Raw genomic sequence first — 16,043 nt, 5'->3', positions numbered from 1 at the left:
CCTTGTTTGGTCAGTAATTTCCCTTGAATCAATGGACAGTTATTGAAACGAGATTAGGAGTCATAAGCCATGCTTTTATCTGAGTACCATACCACTGTGCTCACTGTTAACAGGTTGATGTTTCGCAGGTAGTGCTTGCCATGGTCATCATCTTAGCTTAGCATCTTAGCATGCTAAAATCATAAAAGATGTTTTTAAGATTAAATAAACGATAAAAAGCAGACACACAGCAAACTATTAAAAACTGCCTACTGGAAAGAAATATTGGTATTTAGCCCTAAACACAAAACTAAAACTGATGATAATATGAGCTTTGTAGATATTTGATCATAAACTAAAATATGGGGAAGAGTGAAAGTTTCATAACACCTTTCCAGAAATTTCACCTTGAAAGAAACATTTCAAAATCTTATGGACCAAAATGTCAGAGAATCACCACTCTACAGTATTTGAGATGCATTCTCTGAATAAATCTCTGTGCAAATAAGCAATAGTGTAGTTGTCAGTATTGCAAAATTTCAAAAATGAATTTTTTAAAACCCTGTGACTGTACAATCCATCATTAAATCTGTCCTGTCTCAATCCATCCTTGCGTATTCACACAGGCCATGTCATGGTTATTGCCCTGGCATATCTCTAAGAGACTGTTGATTTGAATCTGGTTTTGTTCAACATGGTCCCCTGGCTCCCAGGCATTGTTAACCAGCCTGAGCTGACAGTACTGCCACCGTGTCGTCTGTGTCCCTCTATGCAGATTGATACCCAGGGTATTTATCATCTGCGGGTCCCCTGCACTGAGCCTCATGTTAAGTCAGGTGGAAACCTATGACTGGCAGCAGATAGGGTGAGGGAGCATTTTAGAGACTGTGTTAAAATTAACCAGTGTAATGAGGAAATAAGTGACTTATTGGTGCCGCAGTCATTTCCTTCATTAAGGCTGATATTTATGAGCATCCATCACAAGTGGAGCAGCCAACACTATGGCTCCTGGTTTATGGAGCGTGGATTGTCACCTTGTTCCAATTATCTGCTACCTTTGAATGTGCTGAATGTTTAAACATTAAGAGGAAGGGACATGGCGCATTGGTAGTTGTTGTGCCATGTGGAAAAAAAAAGAGTAGAGGCTCGTTTGGACACGGCAGTCTGAGTATTTTTATTCATCATAGCAGCAATTACCAGATTAAGGTAGGGATGCTCAGTGGTGAGGAAGGTGTTGGATGGAGGAGGGTTACATGCCCTAACCATTAGATGTGTTAGTGCTTCAAATGATGTTGAAGCAGTGTTTCTCTATGGTTGAACAATTTCAGTTTTATTACCAGGCTTCTATGTGAATTTGTGAAAGCAATCAAAGTTGTTTCCTCATTATGTAGTCAACACTGGCATTCATGGTTCTGTTTCAGCCTTATCACTAATTAACAGGCCAATGGAAAGAATATTTTTAATCAAATAAATCCTGTTCCTGTTTTTCAAGTAGGCAGTAATCCTCTGAGATTTGAAGGTACTTAGAATAACAGTAGAAATGAACAATGTGAATCTACAGCTTTGTGATAGTATAAAATGAAGATGTTGTTGAGATTTAGAATAGTCCCAGGGCTTTCACACTCTTTAAAATAGGCATTTGGATTGAATGTGATACACAGACTAATATACTGTATATATACCTACACCACACTCACAGAAGTGACATTGTTTTAATTTTTTGTTGCTGTTTGTTCTGTAAGGTGTCTTTGTGTGTTTTAAAGGTGCCAACAAATATAATTTATCATTATTATTATTACAGAAAACCATCGTAAACCAAGTCATTAATGTATGTTCCAACTCTACAAAGGGAGGAACACCAAACCCTCCAACAGATATTTCCTCACTTAGAATCATCCTTGAAGCATTTTATTCCAAAGCCTCCCTTAGGAGTTTACCTCCGGTCTGGTGGCTGCGAAAGCCATTACTCAGTGGTTCACAACCTGTTTTGCTTGTGACAGCATAAAACAAAAATAATGCCTACTTGCATCCTATTGTCCCAGGCTGCCTAAAGGCAGGGTTATATGTAGTAGTTGGTGTGTTGCCTCACCTCTACACAGTTTCACTGGTTGAAATAGGTATGAATGGGAATATTTGAGGAAAAAAGTAAAATAAAAATAACAAAAAACTTTATAATGTATTGCAGACTTTTTTTTCTTGTTTTGTTTATCACTTCATGACCAACTTTAAAAAATGGCTTATAAGACTCATTGAGGCTTCTCCACAGTAAATACAGTAGCAAGAAAAAGTATGTGAACCCCGGTTTCCTGCTTTAAGTGAGCGTAAAATAAGGTGTCATCTTCATCTGAGTCACAGGTTTTTGTCAATGTGCCTATAACATACAAACATTTAAAATCTTTTGTGTTTTTACTGAGCCCAGCAAATTAAACATTCACAGTGCTTGTGGAAAAAATAAGAAAATCCTTGGATTTAATAACTAATCAAACCTTCTTTGGCAGCAAAAACCTCAAACATGCTCTTTCTGTTATGATTTAGTCCCCCTCACCAGGAGGGTGAGGGAGAACTGAGATAGGACTCAAGATTGCTGACCCAGGTGCTAGTAAAAAGGAGGTTTAATGGTGGGAAATGCACAGTAACAACAAAACAACGTATCATAGTCCATGTACAGAAACCAGCAAAGTAGGGCAGAGATGGTGGAGGAGACCAGGACAACCAGGGAAGTAGACAAGCTAACGGCAGAAAACAGGAGAGTGGGAGGATCAGGACGGACAGGTGAATAGACAACTAACCAGGAGGATTGGCGAACAAAAAAGGAAATCCACAACACAGGAACTGTCAGCGTGGAAAGCAAAATGTCGCACAATATCTACCACGGCTGTTACGGGGTATGCAAGTTAATGCTCCAGCGAAGATGGAGCGTCTGCCAGAGGTATACATAAGGTGGAAGGTAATCATCGAGATGCACCCCAGCTGTGCGCACCGACAAACGTGTCGCTAATTACTGAATGCGGCACAGCTGAGGTACACAGCCCGCAAGATCGAGAGAGCAGAGGAGAGAAAGGCGGAAGAGAGGCAGGTCGCACCGAGCAGACCTGACACTTTCTGTGGTTCAGACCTGTAAAGTGTTCAGGAGGATGTTTGGACCATTCCTCTTACTTAACAGCTTCAGCTCAGACATACAGCTGTGAATGCTCTGAGCATTCAGCCCACAGCATCTCTGTTGACTGGGCTCTAACTGGACCACTCCATAAGGTGGATTTTGTTAGTTTGAACTCATTCTGTAGTAGATTTACTTAATGTTTAGGGTCACAGTCCTGCTACATCAACCAGCTTTTCCTCAAGTTCACCTTCAGCTGACATTATCCTGTAAAATACCTGTAAAGCAGCCTCATAATGCTCCCTCCACTGTACTTCACCTTCAGGATGAACTGCACCATATGTAGCGCTGCAAGTTCTTCCCAAACAGTTCAGTGGGTTCTTTTTGGCCTGAATAAGCCTTCTGCCTATTGCTTTTGGAGTCATTCTAGCTGTGTGTCCACTTAGGCAGAGCAGCAACAGCGCTGAATCAGCTCCATTGTTTCAGTATGTCTAACCGACAAATGAAGAATATCAAAATGCTTAGAGATGACTTTTCAACCACTTTTGATCCTTTTGTGTCTTCTGAGAGCTTTTTTTTGAGGCATGGTTCACATCAGCAGATGTTTCTTGTGAATAGCAAACTCAAAATATAAATCGAACCCACACATCCAGTCTGGTTTCAGTGGACCCCGTGTTTGCAAGCTCCTAACTCCAGTTAGCTTCTGTTAATGTCATTAGCCCAGAGGTTTTTCCAAACCTACAATGTGAATGTGTCATTTGGGTTTTGTCAGTTAAAATGGTTCATTACTGTAACTAAGATAAAACTCTGACCACATTTTGAGTCAAATGTATACACCCATCAGCCATAACATTGGGATGACCTGCCTAATACTGTGTACACAGGAGTCAATGTGGCAGTTGGTTGGCTTCCATGGATATACTGTCAGGAAGAGCAGGGATGTGTCTACAATTCAGTGAAAAACATGTAAAAGGAGTGAAAACTGGTCATGAGGATAAGTTAGAAAGAATTGTTTAGGCATATTCAGCAGCCTCCCATATCACCACTATAGCCTCTGAATGTTTCTCTTCATAGAAACCAATGTACAGTATTTCTCAACAACTGTTAATGTCTTGAAAAGTACTAATGGAATTTAAAAATTTAATCTACAGTAGGTCAACTTCATCACCAGTGAGCCTTGGGCACCTACGACTCTGTTTGTCCTTCCTTAGACACTGTTGGTAGGTACTAACCACTGCAGACCAGAAAATCCCACCAAGACCTGCAGTGTGGGAGATGATCTGACCCAGTCATTAGCCATCACAGTTTAGCTCTTGTCAAAATCACTGAGATGCTTAAGCTTGTCTGTTTTTCCTGCTTCTAACACATTAGCTTCGAGGACTGAATGTTCACTTGCTGTCTAATATACCCCCACACTGACAGGTGCCATTGTAACGAGATAATCAGTGTTATTTACTGCACCTGTCAGTGGTCATGTTATGGCTGATCGGTACATATTAAGGAGCTAATGACTGTACTCTGTTCATAACTTGACCACCCTGCATGTTTGACTTTTACAAGTTGGTATAATGAAAGTTGCTAAATCTCTAAACCACTAAGAAGTATGCAATTCCTTAATTTAATTTATGCTATCATTTAGTGTAAAATGATAAAATGAGAAGAAAGTGACCATTATTTGAGCATTATTTTCTTGGCTCCCGCTGTAATAAAACCTCCAAATGATCTTCCTTCCAGTTCACAGGGTAGTTTAAAAGTAGATTTAATGATTACTGTTTTGTCAAAGTTGCATTACAGTTAATAGTAGCCATTATTTACCCTCACCATTTGTAGACACTCTGTATATTAAAATTCTAAATGGCATAGTTAGTAAAATAGTCATATCTTAACAGTGGTAGTGAAAAGATAATGCATGATGAGCAGTTCATGTAAAATGTGACTTATTTTCTCATTAATGCCTGCTCACCAGAGAAAATGTGCTCCAAAGTTTGCCAGTCACAGCACAGAGTGTAGATGGGCACCAGCAATGTTCTTTTGAAAATAGCTCTCCTGCAGATATAGTACGTGTCGACAAGGCACAGGTTGCACCAGGTCAGACAAAGTACTTACATTCTTTGAAAATCCAACAGTTTCCCTAAAGATGAGAATGATAATTACCTGCAGGGTGTCATAATAAACTGTTCCTTGCAAAAGAAAAAAGAGAGAGAGATAAGAAATCTGTTCTATTTGATACAGAGGATGTATAATTTATACAGCAAAGCGCTGAAGACGGCATCAGTGTGTGTGGAAACAGCTTGTGGTAACTGCTGTAATGGCTTGCCTCCACATGTGGTGATGTATATGGACAAAGAAAGACTGCCGTCCCTCTGAGAGCAAAATCCTGGCTCCAATTGCAGTGCTGCCTGTGATTTTCAAACACTAGGAAATAATCGCCACACTGATTTCTTCACAGCATATTCCTTTGCCTTTGTTGTTATTTCAATGTCATGTATGACATGAATACATACTGTAATTGACTGTAAATGCACTAAATATAACGAAGATGGAAGCGCCGTTGGAAAGAAATTAATGTCTGACAGGATTCAATTTTGCATCTGATGTGTGCGCTGGGCTAAGTTCCTCTAAACGGATAGATGTAATGAATTGATTTCATCTACTGTCCTTGAGCTTATCATCCTGTTCTGTCCTCTTATCCACCAGTATATAGCTACACAACATAATACAATCGCCATCTGCTTATAAGACTCTTTTCAACCTCTCAGTGATTGGTTGTGGAAAACATTGCTGCTGTTGAACATATGTTTGTTTGCTCCACTTGTCACACATAATTCCTGGTCATTTATCTGCTTTTACTGCAGAACACCAATCTTTTGGCATATGATAAATGTTTACATATTAAGGTAACTACTAACCTGTAACATCTAATGGGGGATTTTACCAGAGTATTTGAATTCATACTATAAAAATGGCTTAAATATGAGGGTAAATAACATTACATGATTAAAATCATTAGGTCCAAACATTATTTCATACACAATTCTTGTAACAAATGCAGTACATAAAATTACTTCAAAACATGGTCGTGTTTTCAGACATGTATACAGTGCCACATGAGTTGTTCAGTTGGTGTACAGCTCCAGCATCCTGACAGTGTACAACAGAAATCATTAGAAATGTTCTAAAGCATGATTTATTTTTCTCTTATGTGGTAAGTTACTTTCACACCTGTCAGTTAATTTGGTCCAGACCAAGGGAGAAAAAAACATTGTTGCCTTTTATTTCAAGTCAAGTTTGTGTTCACACTGACTTTTTACAAATGAACTAAGAGGCATTTATATGTCTTAATGTCATCCTGCATCATCAGGACCCACATGGAGAATTATAATGTGCCAGCGAATATTAGCCAAGGATTCATGAATGCACAAACAAGGAAAAAACAAACTAGATAGCCAAACATCTGGCTACATTTGTTGTGTTTTGAGCACCTTTAATGTAAAGCCCAAAGACCAATGCATTTCGGCATGGAGCCTTTGTCAGGGTCTGTTAAAATACATAACAAAGAGTCTTATATAAGTAGTAGTTACATACAAACTCATATATCAGCCTTACATAAGTTAGGTTAGGTATATGTAATCACACGACCATATTTCTGACCTTCTTATGTGCATGTTTTCTTTTGGCTGATATATGAGTTTGTATGTCATTGTTTTTTTTCTGTACTTGTACTACTTATAAGACTCTTTGTTATGTATTTACTTTAGTATTTACATTAAAGGTGCTCAAAACACCACAAGGGTTTGCTGAATGGAAATAAATGGCTTTTAGCAGTAACAAAATGTAAGTAAGAAATGTGCAGTTGAAGTGAATGCATGCTGAAGACGATCCCTGACTTCAGCTCCTCAGTTTCCTGTCTACTGTCAGGTGACATGAGTTATGCTGTTTCATCTGAGTGACAGAGGCAGTGGTGGGAGAAGTACATAAATGTAGCAGTGCTGCAGTATAGAAATAGAAATAAAACTCCTTCATCCAGAATTTTTCAGAAAAGTTAAAGTATAGATGTATTGCATAAAGTGTTACATTTCAGATATATATCAGGATGGATAAGGATCAATAAAGTTTGATCTTATTCTAACCAATACCGGTAATAACACATCATAATTCATTTATATTACATTATATTTTGTATCAATAATTTTCAGTTGTACAGCACCTGGTAAATTATCACATAAATGCAAAGCATAATATTCACATACAGTTAAAAAAAATGCAGAAAAGAGAAAAACTCTCATGTATAAACCCCCTAAACAAATCAGACGTGAGGTTGCATACAGTATATCACAGCTTTGACCCATTTTTCCATGTCAGAAACATTTGCTTATAAAGCACAAAACAAATCTCTCTGCATGCCATGAACAGACTCGTTGTGTGTCTTGCTCATGCCTGGGACATGATGACCCCCATTTTTGTAGTAAAGTTGTTTTGATCAACTAAGTCAAGGAAAATTAGCAATATAAAAATAACAAGGTCATTTACTGTAATTACTATATAAGGTTTCCACATATACAGTAATTATTTTGACAAATTATTCTGGTAGCCTATCTAAAGGTTAGATTGCCCCCATGTTGGCAGCTCTGCCCATGAATATCATGTAACTTACTATGACAGCCAATGGGGGATTTTATTAGAAAATATTTGTAGCTGCCCTGTGAGTTACTGCTCTTTTATTTTTCCAGGAAGCAATGAACACAAAGAGAACAGGGTACAGTGGTGAGCTGAATAGCTAAAGGAAGTGCCTCTTACATGCAGCAATATGATAAACACATCTAACTGTGCTACAGTAGGTAATGTCATGTTATTTCCATTCATTCACTCCCCTGCCTGTTTGTTTTATGTGCAGCCTCTCTTTATGCCTGCATCCATTCATTTACCCATTTAACAAGGACAACATTGATTGAGAGAGGTAGTGAGAGGGCTGATTCGATTTCAGGGGACAGAATTGGTTTTGATGGTGGGACATAATAGCTTTCATGGGCTTTTACAGTACTGAATAGCTTAGCTGGAGCAGCCTTGATGGGACTGAGGTGTAATTTCGAGAAGGATCCTGGGGATGGCAGGAGCACAAACATCCTGTTCCTTATTGTCCCATCCTGCAGAGCTCTCTGTGCTTTATCCATAGGAGGCAAGTAAAGGATGCTGTGTGGGGCACAGACCTGCCTTCAAACCATAAAAAATATCCATTATACTAAGTCAGGTTCTCAGAATCTGTCAGATCCGTGTTTTCAAAACGGCACTTAGATCGATGAACTGCCACGATGAACAATAGTGGTGAACTAACCAGGTGGTTGCTAAACTGGAAGGAAAGGGGTAACCTGTTGTGAATTGTAGTCAATCATGGTGGCATGTTGGTGACAGCACAAAGGCTGTTTTTGTCTGGACCTAAATCTGAGCCTTGTGGCTGAGATAAGATGAATTCAGACTCCACAGTCACAATTTTGGTAATCAGTCCCTTCCTAATTCCTCTCTGGTCTGCTCTGATTTCATTCATCTGCAAATTGCTCTAAGGAGAACAGTTTTCCTCGAATTGGGGACAAATTGTACTCTGTATGTACTTTGCCTTTCTACAAGATGTTAGCTTTTGATGAATGGGGAATTCAAAACATTGTCCACTGAGCAATCATTTTAAATTTGCAAGTAGCTGTTATTTTACTGTTGTTAGTAAATCAAAATGCACTTGAAAGTGTTTTTCACTTCTAATTTGCATATCCAACTGAAAAGCACTTGGCTTGCCTTTATTTCTGTCAGATAATATTCTGTTCTTCTTAAAAAACTACAGTGGGAAAATGAAATAACTAAGTTGCTGGTTTGCAGGTGCCACAGGTGATGTTCAGTCTGACGCCCAACCCTCGGTGCAGGGCACCCTGCCGCACTTCATCCAGGAGCCTCAGGACGCCTACATCGTCAAGAGCAACCCCATCAAGCTGCGCTGTCGAGCTGCACCTGCCTTACAGATCTTCTTCAAATGCAATGGGGAATGGGTGCACCAGAATGAGCATTTCTCCCAGGAGTATAAGGACCTCAGCACTGGTAAGATAAAGTTTTGTGACCTTATTTCATCAAGTTATTTGCTTAACTGGAATAACCTCTGGGGTACATATACGCCTAGCTTGGCCTTGGGCGAATGGAAACTCATCAAACCTGATGAATGCTTTTACTTTTCAATACAACATTTGAAAAGCAGATTTTTGTTAAAAGACTGAAACCTGAATTGTTTACATCTATTTTAGCTTGCTGGTGGTTTTGCCACTACAGTGAGAAAAGCAGGTTCAAAAGCACTAATATGCTCTCATGTGAAATAATCAAAGATTCCCATTTAGTAACAGATGTATTAATGTGTTCATCTCTGATGTGGTAAGCAAGAGGTTAACTGAGAAAATGGATTTTCATGGCCTTTTAGTAAATGTTTGTTTTTAGACTTGGAGGAGAATATTCTGGTTATGATCAAATGTCTGAACATGGCTGAACTAACATGACTGACATATTGGTTTGTCACAAATGCCAATTTCCAAGACAAAGATAGTGATTTTTGTCTTTCAGTTGACAGTGACACAGACTATGACATTGGTAAACTGTTTTGTCTCTATGCATCCTGCTCATCCATACAAGAAATCGGCTGAGATTTCCTTACTATTGTGACCAGTGTTTCAGCTTTATGATGTATAGTGTATAGTCACTTTTTTCTATAAGGAAATGTGCATCAATACAGCACTGCACACCTACAGTAGCAGTCTGTCATTTTAAATTACAGTTACTAATTGTCCTTTTTGAAAATTTGAAAGGAAGTACCTTTGTTTTGTTGACAGCAGGTCACATAAATTAAGCCATTCACATGGGTTTCACCTTTTAATTAAACTGTTCATTTCCTTAATTGTTGAATTACAGAAGTATTAGTGGTAAGAAAATGAAGAGTTACAGTACATCTCAGTTCAGTTCCTCGCCAAGCAGGTTATGTCTTTACCAGCATTGTTGGTTTGTTGCTTCTTCATTTTTGTACGTGAAGCCATGAACAGTTTTCTGTTCCTTCTGTTGTGTGAAGTTTTTATTAGAGTGCAGATAATGTTTTCTCTGCTAATGCAGACTCTCACCAACAAGGTGAGAATTTAAGTTTTAATTTAGCAGCAGGGTACAAAAAATATTTGCAGCTAGCATGTGTCATTTAATAACAAAGCATCCTTAGAGAGGGTTTGAAGATCACAGGCTTTCTGTCTGTATTTCACGCAAAGATTTAGTTGCCACTGAAAATAGAGAAATGTCTTTTATTATGCATGAATGTAGCATTTCAATCTGCATGCTACAGCTACTTAGAGCAACTTTCAGTAAGCATGCTAGTGTGACCTCAAATGATTTAAGCTTAAAAGCCAACAAAAGCAGAGCCGCTTTAATAATGATAGCTGGGTCAGGCAATATGTGCAGTGTGTGCTTATTTTAAGCTCCTTGCAGTGCTAGATGTTGGGGCATACTGTACCACATCAGCACTCAATCGCATATGCTGTTTTGTGAGGATCGCATACTGTGAAATAGTGATCCAGCAGTAGTTCTGTCCTTACTGCAGCTAAATAGTAAAACTGCAGGTTTATTGCACATTTATAGCGAGTTAATATTTAATTTAAGGGCAGCTACCTAATAGTTCATTACCAGTGAGCACTGTCAATATGATGGGTCACCCTGACTTAAAGGGATTATTACTCTGGAAGAATTTCATTAGTGTGGGTAGAGAGTGGAGATGTCATTAAATTCTGGGAGAGAACACTTAATACCTTTAATTTGGGATGAATATCTGTGATACTGATATTGTTAATGTTGAAACATTGGTAGTGGTTTGTCAAAAGCCCACTTTGGCACCAATGGTTATTTGTGGAAGAAGTGCACTCATCTGAAGTCCCTGAAGATTTTTTTAATTTTATTTTCTTAATAATATCTACTTGTTTATAACATTAAATATTTCTGGCTAAATAAGTCAAAATAAAAGTTAAACTTCAAGGGAAAAATACAGAAACATAAAAACTCAGCTCGACCACTGGCATCATATTTTGATCGAAATCTGATTGATACTTGAGCATTTGTAATATTACTGCTATCCAGTTTGGCCTCATAATCAAAGAGGCACAGGCACAAATATCTCATGTGAAATACCCCAATCTTTAACTTTAACAATGGGATTGACAAGATACAGGATGTTTTCAGGCCTGTCAATCTGTGGTTGACTCTGAGTGGAGCTCAAGTGAATTAAGTCCAAATAAAAATGCAAATAAAAATGTATCCTTAAACCTTGTTTTCTTGCATTAATAGACACCTAGAATACCAGAACAAGCTAGCATGATGTGAACATGAGTTTTACCCTCTCTTTACTTGTCTCAGCAGAGCACCTGCTTTATTGCCCTGTTATTGTTCTTATTAGGCATAGTTATGCTGTGAATTTTTTTTTACAAGCCTCATTAAATATGATTCTGTTCTAAATGCTGTTGCAGTGATTTTGATTATTGGTTATGAGCCAATATTTCACTTCTTTGTTGCAGTTCTTTTATTCACTTGCTTTTTATTCAGTTGCCCAAATAAAACAGAGTGGATGTTAAGTGATTCTATGTTTGGACTATGACAAAGACAAATCACTGAGGTGATATGTGGGCCCTAGGGGTAGACCACCTGGAAACCTTAAAATGATGTGTGAATACTGTTTCCACATGTACTGTCTACAGCCAGTGCAAGCTCAGCTGATGTGGATATATTTCGGGTTGAGGTTATAACTTATAGTTTGAAGTGGGAGAGAAGCAGTGGTATACCATATACCAATTATGTTGCATTAGTTTTTGTCAGGTGGAAACTCACTGATTAGAGGGCCTGACTGAGGCTTCCTGAAGGGATTTCTGGCAAACAACAAAGCCTTCGTGACACCTTGGCTGTGATTAGAAGCTGCAAGTTGGCTGCTTGTATTCATGAAGGTGCCGCCACAGGAAAGTGGCTTAATTGCTTCTGGAAGTTCATTATAGTGTGATTGCTGTGCTGTGAAATTGTTGTGAGCTTGATAATGGCAGAATGAAATTTGGAACTTCAATTGTTTGCTGGTCTGTGTGCATAGAAGAAGTACAAGGGAAAGTTCACTTGGTGGTATTAGCCAGCTCACTTCATAAGCCATATCAGCATCCAGCATCCAGCAGGAGGGAAGTTAATCAGTGGAATGGACAGAAAATGGTGAGAAACTATACAAGCCTGCTCTGCATCAAGGCTACCACATTCAGCTGCTGCATTAACAAACTGCCAAAGGTAAATTCTGAAATTTCCGTTTCCAGAATTAAAGCAAACCAAATGATCCTTAACAAATTATCAAATACCACTTTTTCCGAATAACACATACTGTATGTAGTAAAACAGTCCCTTGCTCACTTCAGTACACTCATGAGTTTTGCTGCTACAGCCTTACTTGGTCTGATATGATCATTGCCTTAGTGGCTAATATTAGCAAACTTTAATCAAAATATCGTATTGCTGTATAACTGGCTTTACGGTGTCAGGTTGCTGATATTATGCCTTTTCTTCACTTGTTTCAGCTTGTCACTCTTATAAATATACTAGTGGTTTTATCACAAAATAAAAACATAATCTTGCTTCAGAAAATGTTTTGTGGCTAATTTTAACTGTAATTGCGTTAGTGAGAAAATGTATTTCTTAATTTATAAAGTGTAAATAAAATCACAGAATTTAAACATTGTAAAGTAGCACTAGTTGAAACTTGTACCGCTGGGGGGTGGTGACACATGCACTGTTGGTTTATATATTGCACGTTAACCGGCTAGTCGCTAATTTTGTCAGCGTGCTAACAAAGTTTGGAGTTGGGCAGATAGCACGGAGTGGGCTGCTGCTAATGAGAGCAGTGTCACTGAGCCAAAACAGTAACGTTGTTGGCTGGATACAAAAAACAATGAGCTTAAATCGTATAGAGTTGTGGGAAAATGCAAAGTAGGTAATTCTGTGGATTTGTTACTATGAATGACCTTGTCATGAAACACATAGGCCAATTTCTCATATGCCCTTTCACACATGTATTACACGACAGAAGACTGTCCATGTCAGACCCATTCTCATCTACTGGAACCTGGGTAAAGTTCGCAGGAGGCAGGATACACAGTCTGGTCATAAACAACTGAGTCGCCTTCTGTTCCTTGAACTTCTCTCACAATTTCAGCATCAGACAAATTCGACAGACAATAATTTGCTCTATTCACACATGGGCTTACATTACACCAACTTTGTACTAGGGAGCTGCATTAGGGAGTTTGTTTGTCCATGCCAACTGATTCAGACATTTGCACGCTCATATTCAGCTCTTCTGGAAAATTTCTAGATAAGTAAAGTTGCAGTGCATGTCTGGAAAGAACTTTAGGCTTTTAATTCATTGTCAGTATACATGACTTTCTGAGCAACATCAGAGATGAGCCAGCAGGCATGGGGTTGAAAAAATGACCCCAAATGATTGAGAGCTTACAAGATCAACATGAAAAGTGTAATAAATTCAAATTCTTCATAATCACAGGCTGAAAACCTGCCTATTAGGCCAGTGAAGTACCTGTCTCTGGATTTTATGAAAATTGTGGATAATTTTACACTGAAACTACAGAAAAAAACTTCTGTTTTAATGGGAAACAGCTCACACTGTTAATATGTGTTCCAGGTTGTTCAATGAAAATTTCCTGAGTGGTTGATCAATAAAACTCCTGAAATTGTTTTAGACACAGTTTGAATCTGCCTATTTACACTGTATCTTTAATATGACTTTTTCCATTACTGTAGCCCATGTGGCATAAATTCTGTGTCTGGTATATTTTGATGAAAGATCAGTATTTTCACACAAGGCAATGTTATGAATACAATAATGAAAGGCCTGTACCGCAAAGCGAGTTCAGCTTGTTCTGGCTCTCTTGGGGTTATCTGGCTTCAGTGAGTGTAACATTGGCTGTCCTGGATAACCGATACCATGGAGCTGGTTATCAGCTGACTCTGTTAGGTCTGGGTCTTCCTCTCCGGCTACAAGTGTGTAAGAGGCAGAGTTATTAATTGGAACAACATCAACAAAACCATGAATGAAGTAGGCCACTGAATATAATATGAGATGGAGCACTGATACCTGGAGGGAAAATCATTTATAGCCAGAGCAAACAGTAATGTTATGGCATGTGAACCATGAGCATTAGTTACATACGAAGCTATAGAAAATTGAGAAATTGTTTTCAAATATTAAGACTAAGAATACACTGTACATTTATGCGGTATTATTTTAAGAGTCTATTTCAATAAGTATTTTTCCTCCTTTGTCTCATGGTGATTCTCATGTTATCATGTTAGCTTCCAGAGCTGACAGATGTCTACCTGTAGCATATGCAAGGATGTGTGACATACAAAGTCATCTCTAAACAGGAATTTCACAGGCTTCCAGCAGCTGCTTTATTGCTAAGTAGTGAAAAAATGTTCATCTATGAGCTATTATGACACTATGGAAATGTGCTCTCTACTCCGATACTACCTGTGTATCCTCCATTGTGTGCAAACAGGAAACCCATATGTTATATATGCTGGCTCCCAGCCATGGCTTTCTGTAACACATAATGGAACTGAGACATCATTAATGGTATTAGTTACACCTGTATGTTTCCTGCTATGACTAAATGCGTGACATGTACTTATTGTTGGATGAAAAAGCTTTAGTATTATTATTACTGGATTACTGGTGTGCATGTAGAATAAATATGTCCAATACAGAATGGTACAAAACACTGAACCATGATGAAGGGGAAATGCTGACGTGTTCACTATTGTGCCTTTATTGCACAGTAAATAAGGGCATGCTTAAACACAGTATAAATGTTTAAATAAAGTAATAGATACTCTTTAAGGTTATAATATGAATAGAAAAACTATTGCCATACCTGAGTCTTTTTAAAAACAGATGAGAAACATTTTCAGGAAACACTGCAGTGGGACAGAGGCTAGCCTGAGGGTCGAATTTTCCTTTTTAAATGACCACAGGAATGGTTACTGTTGTTCCACCATCACCAAATGCTGTCAAGCCACAGCAACAACTGACAGTTACTTTAACCTCGGGCTAGATACTGTTTCCAGCTCTCTAAGATGAGTGACAGGCGCTGGGATGTAAACCTGAGCAGCTGTAAAAGGGGGTCAGGAATGACATGAAGCATATTGTAGCTTTAAAACCATGTGATATTAAATACATTTTGTTTTGTCATTTAACTTTTCACCCTCCTGCAGTGATGTATGGCTGTACACCAATACACTGTGACACCATTTCATTTCACCATTTTGCCAGTCCATAGAGGAACCCCATCATGTGGGATTTAGGGTCCCCAGAGGTGCTTGGGGTGGCCTCAGAGGCATAATGTGAGCCCCATGTGTAGATTGTTTTAACTGTGTATAGACCATGCAGGTGCCAAAATTAGAAATGTTGGATCCTACATATAGGAGATTTAATGTAATTCAAGCAAGACTGCAGTTAACAGTTATTTCCATGATCATAAATCAATTAAGAAGGATCATTTAAAGGCAATGAGATTATGAATGGTGTGCAGTGTTGTCTGCTACTACCACTGGAGGCACATCAGTCACAGTTTTTAAAACCCTCAAACTAAGGATTCATGTTATTCACATTTAATTAACTGAACTTATCTCAGTTACACAGTGCTTATAAACATTAATAGTCATCTTTCCAATAATATACCTTGTTAGAAGGTGAGAATTACAGTCACCTAAAGTGGAGGACCCTTATGTAACTATAGGAAACATGAAAATTTTGAATCCAGTGTTGTTTTTTGTTTGACCGTAGCAGCTTTTAAGTTATTCTGAGCATGTATGTTTGTTCTGTGGCTATTTCAGTTAAAGTTAGCTCAGTCTAAAATCAAAGCTTTTT

General features: G+C 38.4%; 1 protein-coding gene across 3 annotated transcripts in view; it reads left to right on the top strand.

Annotated features, from left to right (window-relative positions):
- The window catches only part of unc5db (unc-5 netrin receptor Db), a 263,236-nt gene that overhangs the window by 94,247 nt on the left and 152,946 nt on the right, over positions 1-16,043 (top strand). For all 3 annotated transcript variants that reach the window (XM_020599199.1, XM_020599197.1, XM_020599196.1), the window contains exon 2: positions 8,942-9,157. In XM_020599199.1, the coding sequence (XP_020454855.1) occupies positions 8,942-9,157 (216 nt within the window). The remainder of the gene's footprint in view (positions 1-8,941; positions 9,158-16,043) is intronic.

This window comes from Monopterus albus, unplaced genomic scaffold (genome assembly GCF_001952655.1).
Source record: "Monopterus albus unplaced genomic scaffold, M_albus_1.0 scaffold40.1, whole genome shotgun sequence".
In the NCBI taxonomy this organism is placed as follows: Eukaryota; Metazoa; Chordata; class Actinopteri; order Synbranchiformes; family Synbranchidae; genus Monopterus; species Monopterus albus.
Note: the sequence above shows the minus strand (reverse complement) of the source record. Positions and strands in the feature narration are given on the sequence as shown.